The sequence below is a fragment of the Capsicum annuum genome, chromosome 3 (genome assembly GCF_002878395.1).
Source record: "Capsicum annuum cultivar UCD-10X-F1 chromosome 3, UCD10Xv1.1, whole genome shotgun sequence".
NCBI classification, from domain to species: domain Eukaryota; kingdom Viridiplantae; phylum Streptophyta; class Magnoliopsida; order Solanales; family Solanaceae; genus Capsicum; species Capsicum annuum.
Window position 1 is genome coordinate 243,049,739 of NC_061113.1, and position 11,252 is coordinate 243,060,990.

Below are 11,252 nucleotides of genomic sequence, written 5' to 3' on the forward strand. Positions count from 1 at the left end.
ACTAAGTTCCCCTTCACCTATCTCAACTTCACCTTCACCCTCAAAGTCTTCCTCACCATCAATTTCTTGGTTCACCTTATCTCCAACAAAGTAGGCAACACCTCCCACAAAAACTATGTTTCTTCGATTGGGGCATTCACTTGCTCTCTAACCCCATTATTGACACTTAGAACAAACAATATCTCTAGGATTGGTGTTAGACTAGGGATTACCTTCAATTCTTTGAGGATACTTTGGGGTAGCCTTCTCAACGGGCCTTTTCTCATAGGACTTGTTGGAATCCTTGTTCTTGTTCCACCCGGATGAATTAGAAGTTGTGTCGTCTTTATTGAATGACTCCTTTGCATTGTTGTTCCTCTCAACCTCGATGGCCGCTTATACAAGATCTTTTATTTGTTCAAACTTATGAATAACCAATTGAGAAACAATGTCATAGTTCAACCCATCTTTGAATCTAGCCATATAATGATTAGGTGGTTCGACAATCTCAAGACAAGGAATCAAATTTTGGAATTCCTCACAGTAATCTTCCATACTTCTACCTCTTTGTCGCAAATTATAAAGCTTGGTGAGTTGCTCTTGTTTGAACCTCTCCGTCACATACCTCTCTCTCATGAGTGCCCTCAATTCATCCCAATCCGAAAGGTCGGGATTATCATTTCTCTCTTTGCACTCTTTTAGTCTCCACCAAGTAGAAGCATACCCTTCGAGTTGAGCAATTGGATGGGCGGCCTTCTTGTGTTCGGTTAATTCATTGAGTTGGAAGACCCTATAGCATTGAACTCCCAATCAAGGTAGACAGATGGATCACTAGTTCCTTTGAAGGTAGGAAGAGTGATTTTGATGGAGTTAAGACTCGTGTCTCGTCCCATATTGCCTCCTTGGTCCCATTGAGGGTCTTTTTGAACTTGGGGTCGGTTTCCCAAGTTTCCTCTTCCATGGGGAACCGGACCAAATCTTCCTCCTCGGTCTTTAAATCCTCCCCATGAGCTCCTCGTCTATTCCGTACAAATTCCGCAAACAAGGCCACTTCATCCAACTTTTCGTTTCCTCTACGAGGTTCCTCACCTTCCACATCCTCAATTTGGATTGGTTAGTTGTGGTTAGTTGGGATTGAGGTGGTTGGTTTTGGATGATGGGATGGTTTTGTGGAGCTTATTAATTGACTTGATTGAATTGGGGTTGTAGTGGGCAAACGGGATTCCGGTTGTTTGGATAAGTAGGGATTTGGGGGTTAGGTTAGTGTATTTGTATCGGTGGGTTGAGCATTTGGTGAAGTGTTTTTGGAGTTATAGTAGTGGAGGTATTATGAGCATGACCACTAGATGAAGCATGAAGATTTTGAGGAGTTGATGTGGTGGAGTTTAGACACCCTTCCATATTAACCATCCTTCCATTCAATCCCGACAATTCACTTCGTATTTCCTTTACATCTCGTGTCACATTCATTATGGCCGCCATTATAGCTTCCAAGTTTATCTCTCCCGAAGCACTTTGGTTATCAACCCTAGATGCCATTGTGTTTTTGAAGGACTTAAAGAAATACTTAAGGACTTGAACCAAGAACTTACGACAATGTAAAACAAGAAAAGCACTAAAAGAAATGGGACGAGGAAAGAAACGAACTCAAGAATTAATTAGCAACTAAGTAGATGGATTACTAGTTGTTAATTAGTGTTAGAATCAACAAGTTAAAGATATTTAAGAATCAAGGAAAATGAAACTAAGAATCTAAAATGAGCTTACGGAACTTTATGGAAGTGACTGAAGGGGTGACTGACCGTCACTCTAGCCGTCACTCCTTAACCAGTAAGTGGTTGAGGCTGCCTTGGGGTGACAGAAGGGTTGACTGGCCGTCGGGATGGTGATTGACCGTCACTATGCCTGTCACCCAGCACCAGCACCAGGTGAGAAAATTGTGGGGCCTTTGTTCTTTGGGGAATATTCCTTGAGAATAAACAAGTACAACTTCTTTTTTTTTCAATTCTTTTGGATCAAAATCTTGCCTGAACTTGAAGAACAGTCAAAATTTTGACCCTCGATCAAACGAACTCGGAATTCAATAATTTCAAGCTCCCGAACAAACCCCAATAGTTTTTATAGCTCAAAACTCACCCAATAATTTCAGATCTTCAAATCCATTTGAATTTTCTTCAAGTTTAAGCTTCAACAATGGTGAGTCACTCAAAATTTATCGGATTAAACTCAAATTTTAGATAACGACTCAAATAGTACTAGAAACACAAAATGACACAAAAATCAAAAACTCAAAATTTCAACACAACCCAAAAACGTGAATACGACTTTTTTTTGTGATTTTCTAGATAATAAACCCAAGACTAGAATCGTGGAAACGATTCTAAGCTCGGCTTTGATACCAAATGATGCAAGCGAAACCATGAAAAACGAAAACCACACAAAAATGAAAGAAAATAATGAAAAACGAGACAAATAATTAACCGATAAAAAGATAGAAAGATAGACACAAAATGATAGCTAAAGGGCGATCAAAGGGTATTTCGATCCCTAAAACCTCCGTTAATGATTACCACAAGCACCTAGCTCTTACGGGGACCGAAAGGATATCAAATTCCTAACATCCTCCATCTCTAATCAACAAGTTCAACAAGAACTCAACAACACTTACAAGTGTTAATTCATCAATATTCAACAAAAACTAATGAAAATAACCTAGAAGTTTCTATTTATAGTCCAAACTAAGGCCCAAAAGTGACCTACGCATTAAAAGAAACAAAAACCCACGAACTTGACATTCTATCTCCAAGTGACGGCCACAGTGACGGTCGGTCAACTTGGCCGTCAACTTGAACCAGTGGGCTACTGCCCTGGGGCTTCCTGGGATGGCCACAGTGACGGCCAGTCACCTTGGTGACGGTCCGTCGCACCTCCAGTCGCGCCAAACCAGTGAGCTCCTCCCTCAATCTTGTCATTTTGGCCTTCCAACTCGATCTCCGGCTCATGGCATCCCTTGGTCGGCCTCAAATCAAGCTCCAACATCCTTCTTTTGGTTGATACAGCCTATAAACCTTGTAGCCCTCGAACTTGACTTCTAGTGAAGGGGTTGGGCGATCCTAGGATCGTATCAAGGTTTTTCTTAAAATAAAATTAAGCAGTAGGCTCGACATCTCGACATCTGATGGTCCACAAACTTTGATTTCTCATAAGAGGGTGAAAGGATCCTAAAGGAAACATCTATCAATCCCAAGTCCATGTCGTTTACTGTTGAATCTAGGAAGGTGTCTTGCCAGCTTCAAGCGATCAAAATTGATTCCACAATTCCAGTATCATATAAGCCTACGGTTTTGGTTATAGTTGGTAAGCACAAATTAAGGGGCACTTATCTCATAAATGGCTCTATTCTGCATGAGCATGCATTAAAGAAATACAATTGATTTAAAAGATAACTACAACTTGAAAAAGAATGCCCCTAGGAGCAGCAGAACAACAGGTTTCAATTCACCAACAAGCGAGAGTGACATGAAGTCTCTGTTAGTGAAAGCGTATTTAAAAACTGTATTACCTTGTAAGTAAGAAATTTCAACTTAGACCATCAGATTTGCATCTTCATCAGCTAAACTGCTGTCCTCTTCCTCATTTTTTACCATTTCATTGCTACTTCTTACCATCTCAGCACTTTTCTTCTCATTGACCTTGAATAGATCCAGGTCAACGAAAAAGCCTGTGAAAAGCTGCATCAGCAACTCACAATGAAAAGATAATGATATAAGGAGGACCAGGGGTGGAGGGGGGTTAAACTGATCTGTATGAGGTTGATGACCTAGAAGAGAAGAAAGCAATAAGAATTGGCAATTTAACCTTCAACTTCCTTACATACAAACAACAACAACAACAACAACAATAACAAACCCAGTATATTCTCACCTAGTGGAGTCTGGGGAGGGTAGAATGTACGCAGTCCATACCACTACCTCTAAAGAAGTAGAGAGGTTGTTTTCGATAGACCCCCGGCTCAAAACACAGGACAATATACAAAAATATTCAAAGCATGAAACATGATAAAACTAACGTAGATACAACAATACAACATCCACAAAAATAATGTACATTACCAAACAAAAGACACCAAAACCCTCCTAACTACGGACTACGACTCATCCCCCCACCTTATCCCTCTATCCTAGTATTTTTCCTCCAAACCTTCCTATCCAGGATCATGTCCTCAGTGAGATGTAACTGCTCCATGTCACGTCTAATCACTTCTCTCCAGTATTTCTTCGGTCTATCCCTACCCCGCTTGAAACCATCTAACGATAGTCTCTCACACCTACGAACTGGGGCATCCGTGCCCCTCCTCATCACATGACCAAACCATCTCAACCTCACTTCCCGCATTTTTTCCTCCACCGAAACCACTCTCACCTTCTCCCGAATAATCTCATTCCTAACCTTGTCAGCCCTTGTAAGACCACACATCCAACGCAACATCCTCATTTCCGCCAACTTCAACTTTTGGATATGGGAAGTCTTAACTAGCCAACACTCCGCTCCTTACAATATAGCCGGCCGAACTGCAACTCTATAGAATTTGCCTTTAAGCTTGGGAGGCACTTTCTTATCGCATAAAATCCCCGACTAAAATAATCAGGAACTTTCTGCCGACAAATTCAACTAGCCATTCTACTTTAGACGCCAACAGTTTGCAGAACAGGCCATAAAATATATTTACTTCTCAATTGGAACTTAAAAATCAAGCATACACTCATGTCCTATAGATTGTTCAGATGTGACCATGACATGACTATGCAACTCTTTGTGTTCCCCCAAAGGAGGCTTTTAAAATTGTATTGCGTCAAAACTTTATACGACTATTTATATACCATAGCTTTGTTCTTAAAAAGGAGTAAAAGAAGTTTCATCTCAAGCACCAGAAAAGAAACCACTGATTTACTTACAGAAGAGGAAGATGATTCCTCTTTAACTCTGGAGAATGAATACTTTCGGCCATATTCCTAACAAGTTCTCTTAGGCATCATTTCGTTAAGAAACAAGTATGCAGGACTGCAATACATGGATTAGTAATGCAGGTATACAATGCACAAATAATTTTTTGTTGGACGTTTAGTTCTTTATGTGTGTGTGTGTATACACACAATATTATATAAAACTTATTTTTATTTTATTTAGTATGATGATGATGATTTGAAATGAGCTTAAATGGAGAAGTGGGAATCCATATAGCCGACCCCAACATGTTTTGGGCTGAAGTGTAAGACTTTTTTTTTGGAGGGTTTGGTTCTTCGTGCTAAAAATGGGATATAAAGGGCAAGATTTAAAATATGCATTTATATTTGAACTTAACAAAATTGAGAGGGTGTCGATGATGGACTAAAGGAAAAAATAAAGGTAAATTTATACTTTGATGTTTAGTCCATATAGTATTGTTATTCCATGTTTTATTAGGTTATAGAATGATGCCAAATGGTGTATACATGATTAGCAAAGCAGGACTCAAAGACCAACCAAAGACTTGATAAGATAATATCAATTTAATGCCATGACTGTTCTATCCAATCCATCAAACCAAATGAGTCCTCATAATAAACTAGGACAGGAACTGGCGTCTCATTTCAATGTCAAAAGGTTTTAAAAGTTAGCAACTATAGCAGCAAGCAGATCAGTTCCAGTTTTGGCTGAGAATAATAAATGAACAAATATTACCTCGATACAAAGGCCACAATCCTGGTTTGTGCCTGACATGACAAGAATTATTTTAATCAACAAAATCACACGATGTGGCGAAATGCAGCAGAACCCAAAAGCTAAACATTATTTTGCTGGAATGATGTGAAAATGAGAGACGTAGTGAAAAAATACTGTTGCAATAGTTAGAAGTAGACCTCATCTCTTTCTGGTACCGGCGAAAACCTGAATCACTATATACATGGATCACCATTTTGAAAGGCAGGTTGTCACTCGATAAATCATTAATTTTATGGAAGTTATAGTGACACTTGAAGGCAGCAGGAAAGCGCTTTTCCCTCATCAAACGAACCATTTCCTGAAGAAAATGAGTACATCCCAAATGATGGTTAACAAAGTTGAGACTAAAGATATAGCTAAAACCTTACAACTATCTATCAGGTCTTCGGAATCAAGAGAAAAAGGCACAAATCAGTTAAGCCACACACCAAGACTAATCCACGTAGTTCCATGAGCACAATCAGAAAGTGTTCGTTCGAAACAACAAGAGGAGGAAAAGAAAGGGAACAGCGAATGCATGTCAAGTGAGAACATATTAAGTAATGACAAAAGACAGGACCAATTTAGCAAGAGAGAGGAAAACACAACCTTTTTCATGTATGAGAAAAAAAGGCGCATACAATTAGTGAATAACACATCTATAGTTCCTGAAAACCATGCTCAACCTCACAGAGAGGTGTGAAAATGATGTGAAGAGGGAGACAGACTCATCGATTTACTTTTTCATGGGGAAGTTATTCGTTCATTCCTTCCTGTTGTTTTGTGCAGCTAAATGAAAGAAAAATTTTACTTCTCCTCTGGCAACCATTCATTTTCAGCTCGACCAATACCGTTACAAAGAATCAGACATATACATAGATTCAAAAGTCATCTACAATAGGGAGCAAAACTAAAGGATGATCAAAACATCAACACCAAATTTACAACATAATAGTACGACTCCCTTATTCAAATTGAATGATGTGCTTTCCATTTTGGACATTTTGCATTTTGCAAAAAAAAATTGAGGAGAATATGTTCCTTTGACTACTTGCTTGGAAAAGAGATCAACCTAGCTTGGTAGTTATTTGGTAAAAATTTGATCTCTTCACAAGTGGTTCCAAACATCCGTTGGGTTCTATTTTACAACAGAGCATCAGTTAGCACTAGAAAAGTTTGAAGGTTAGTGGAAACATTTTTGCTATAACTTTGATAAAAAATCATTAGAAATATCCATTAAAGACCTGGTGAATAGTTGAATTGTTGAATTCGAAGACTCGACGATTATCTTACATATTTGACAGTTGATACTTTCACATATAAAATTTGCCGTGATCAATTTTTTTATTATCAACCGCCCATCGTGTAGATACGAATACTAGTAAGTTAAAAAGGGAGAACGTAGAAGTAAAGCTATGGGATTTTGTGACAGGAAAGCATGAGATACTTCCACTATTACGACTTCCTTTTAGGATGTATTATCTCCCTCAGTTTTCTTTTACAAGTAAAAAAATAATATCTCCAATACTACAATTTATTTCTCCTACATCACCAACCATGGTTTCTGTATTCATACTTCTCCGTGAAGCAATTAGCAATCATCATCGCGAAAAAAATTATGCTAAAATGAGGTATTGTTGAACATGCTACAAGAAGAGGGTGATCTGATAAGCTGGTTATTAGGGAAGAGCAACTAGGGTAAATATAAGACTACTAGCGGGCTAGCTAGCTCTCTTTCTAAAAACCAGTACCATGATAATATGATTGTGATAACACATGTAAGAAGATACTAAGTTGGTTAGGTCAGCGATGACTATCAAGAAATAGACAACCAACAGTAACTGAGTAACATCAAAAAATTAATCAGGAGATCTTTTAATTTTTTTACTTCAAAAAATTCCCAAACCTGTAATTTTCCTGTAGAAAAATCAGCAGGATGTGACTGTAAGAACTTTGAGACAACAGATCGATCAGCATTTCTTGAATGTGAGCCAGAATCGTCATCTCCAAACCAGTCCAAATAATTTGGGCAGAAAGCCGTGCCAGCACTCTGAAGAAGTGCCTTTATTTGCTGCACGTAGAAGAGACGTAGAGTTTAGTACTTTGGTTACATGAAACTACTTTAGCTGCTGAACCACATCGACATCACCTGCGTTTCTGATCTATTTGCAGCACAAATTTCACGTAGCGTAGGTCCCAGGTCCAAACCCTCTAGAAAAAGGAAAAATACGAATGCACATCAAAACAAAAATTAAAGCCAATTGTCTCACAACTAATATGCCCGAATCCCAAGTAAGTTAGGGTATGAATCCTCATTGACTATGTCGCTCCATTTAGGCTCCTTCGACCAATAATATACAAAATAAAAATAATAAATAAGAAGTACTAGAGGCTCTTCATATTTCTGGCAGGACTATCCACTAATTACATGAACTTCCACATCAAAGGGGGAGGATGGTACAGTGTTGGTGGAGGACGGCCACATTAAGAATAGATGGCAGTCGTATTTTCATAGGCTCTTGAATGACGAAAGGGATAGAGCTATTGTGTTAGGGGAGCTGGAGCACTCAAAAGAGTGTCAGGATTTTAGTTAGTGTAGACGTTTTAAGGTAGAGGAGATTAGAGAGGCTGTTCGCAGGATGCGAAGGGGTAGGGCGACGGAGCCTGATGAGATACCTGTGGATTTTTGGAAGTTTTCTGACGAGGCTGGTTTAAGGTGGTTGACTGGATTGTTTAACGGAATTTTCAAAACGGCGAAAATGCCCGAGGCTTAGAGGTGGAGTACTATGATACCTCTTTATAAGAACAAGGGTGACATTCAGAGTTGCAATAACTATAGGGGTATTAAGTTATTGAGTCACTTTATGAAGATTTGGGAGAGAGTGGTCGAGGTGAGGCTGAGACGGATAGTGTCTATTTTGGAGAATCAGTTTGGATTTATGCCCGGCCACTCGACGACGGAGGCAATTCACCTGGTGCGGAGGTTGGTGGAATAGTATAGGGAAAGGAAGAAGGACCTGCACATGGTGTTTATCGACTTGGAGAAGGCATACGACAAAGTCCCCAGGGAGGTGCTTTGGAGATGCTTGGAGGTAAGTGGAGTCCCGGTGGCATATATCAGAGCAATTAAAGACATGTATGATGGAGCTAAAACCCAGGTGAGGACGGCGGGAGGAGACTCAGAGCATTTCACTATCTTGACAGGATTGCATCAGGGATCTACTCTTAGTCCCTTTTTGTTTGCTTTGGTGATGGATATGTTGACGCGGCGTATTCAAGAAGAGGTGCCTTGGTGTATGTTTTTTGCAAATGATGTAATTTTAATTGATGAGATGCGGGGGAGAAGGAAATGATAAATTAGAGGTGTGGAGACAAACTCTTGAGTCTAAAGGGTTCAGGTTGAGTAGGAGCAAGACAAAATATTTGGAATGCAAGTTTAATGACGTGAGGCTGGAGAATGAGGTGGTAGTGAAGTTGGAATCTCAGGTGGTATGTAAGAGAGATAGTTTCAAGTATCTCGGGCTCGTGATTCAGGGTAACGGTGAGATTGACGAGGATGACTCGCACCGTATTGGGGCGGGATGGATGAAGTGGAAGCTCGCTTTGGGGTGTTGTGTGATAAGAAGGTGCCGCCCAAGCTTAAAGGCAAATTCTACAGGGTGGCAATCCGTCCGACCATGTTATATGGAGCGGAGTGTTGGCCAGTTAAGAACTCCCACATTCAAAAAATGAAGGTGGCGGAAATGCGGATGTTGTGTTGGATGTGTGGGCTGACTGGGGGGATAGAGTTCAGAATGAGACTATCAGGGAGAAGGTTGGTGTGACTTCAGTGAAGAATAAGATACGGAAAGTCCGATAGAGATGGTTCGGACACGTGATGAGGAGGGGCATGGATGCCCCGGTTCGTAGGTGTGAGAGGCTAGCTTTGGGTAGTTTTAGGCGGGGTAGGGGTAGGCCGAAGAAGTACTGGGGAGAGGTGATTAGGCGGGACATGAAGCAGTTACAGCTCACTGAGGACATGACCCTAGATAGGAAGATCTGGAGGACGCGAATTAGGGCAGAAGGCTAGGGTCAGTTTGAGTCGCTAGTGTAGGGCATTACTTGGTGGGGGTATTATTCTTGTTATGATACCTTGTTTCATGCTTTATTACGAATCTGTTCACTATTACTTGTGGGTGTCGTATTTATGTTATGCCATCTTATCCCATGCTTTACTATGAATTTGTTTATTATTCCGTGTCTCGAGCCGGGGGTCTATCGGAAATAACCTTTCTACTTCTTTAGAGATGGACTGCGTACATCTTACCCTCCCCAGACCTCACTATGTGGGAATACACTGGGTTTGTTGTTATTGTATTCACATCAAGGACACACAAAAGTAGAAATAGATAAAAAGCACACACAACCAATAAAAATTAAGAGTTGAACCTGTTGTGGCTGCCTCACATGAATTATTGGAGAGGGGATATTTCTATTACCTATTTCTATTTACTGGTAGGTCTTCCTTCTATAGTTGACATGATGCCTGAGTCCACTTTAGCCACCTCAGCATTGATATCATTCTTTTGCTTGTACGGTTGATGAAAATTATTCCAAATGCGCGTGAAATATATTCGCAGTTTAATTTGGGCGTATTACAGAAGACTCAGAGGACTAGTTGATGAGTAGAAGATACATTTTCAAAAACTCAGTCACAAGGTGATGTGGGTCGCTCATACAGTCATTTAGGTTTCTTTAACCATTCAAATGAAAATCACACCACAAATAAAACAATCTTCTCACTACATGAAGAATACAAATAGAACATGTAAATCCGGATAAATATTGGTCTAGATTCTTTAGTATGATCATATAGGAAAAGATCAGCTTACCAACATCTAATGGCGGAGGAGGAAAATCTCTCAAAACCCACTCCATGTGCTCTGAGCTTTCACGCTTTACAACGCGTGCCACGAGGCCCTCCAAAATTTCACCCTGCACTTTTATATGGTCTTTTGATCCTGCACATCAAAAACGAAGTATGAAGGCGGAAACACTACCTCAAAGACGAGTACAAACAACATAAACAAATAATGCAGAGGCGAGTGAACATATTAGAAAGAAAACAGATGCGAGATATCCAAAAGTCAATCCCAAATATACAGATAATCGCATGAAAGAATGGATATTTTAAGATTGTCATTTCATTTCGCACAAGGATGTAAAACTTTTAGCAGCAATCAAAATTTAAAAGCACATGAAACATTTTGCTTTTAGCGACATGGTTAGAGCTCTAATTAAAATACTCTTAGAGATCCATAAAATAACCAAACACAATGACAAATGAAACTACTGATTGAAAGAAGTAAACAGAAAAGATGCCGAGTCCTCACAATTTTCTCTAGTACGAGAATGAATCTGACGACATACACAGAGAGCAAGGATGTATGATTGAGATAAGCCCTTTGAAGAGCAAAAGAGAGTGAAGGAAGAAGCTAAGAAAGAAACAGGAAAATCCAAGGTAAAACCTTAGATAAGTTGTACCAAAAGTA

The 11,252-nt window shown here is 39.7% G+C and overlaps 2 protein-coding genes across 2 annotated transcripts in view; one reads left to right on the forward strand and one right to left on the reverse strand.

The window, feature by feature from the left end:
- Window positions 1-332, forward strand: part of LOC124896868 (tRNA ligase 1-like) — a gene marked incomplete at its 5' end in the record, with an annotated part of 12,243 nt that extends 11,911 nt beyond the window's left edge. Inside the window, 1 exon segment of the mRNA XM_047408723.1 lies at window positions 312-332. Coding sequence (XP_047264679.1) covers window positions 312-332 — 21 coding nt within the window.
- On the reverse strand, window positions 12-10,721 carry LOC124897142 (tRNA ligase 1-like; the record flags this gene model as incomplete). Its single annotated transcript, XM_047409649.1, is given in 6 exon segments — window positions 12-3,700; window positions 5,701-5,732; window positions 5,880-6,040; window positions 7,628-7,792; window positions 7,871-7,932; window positions 10,593-10,721. Coding segments are annotated over 6 exon segments (686 nt in total), but the record flags the coding sequence as incomplete, so codon positions are not given.
- Between the last annotated feature and the right edge of the window lie 531 nt (window positions 10,722-11,252).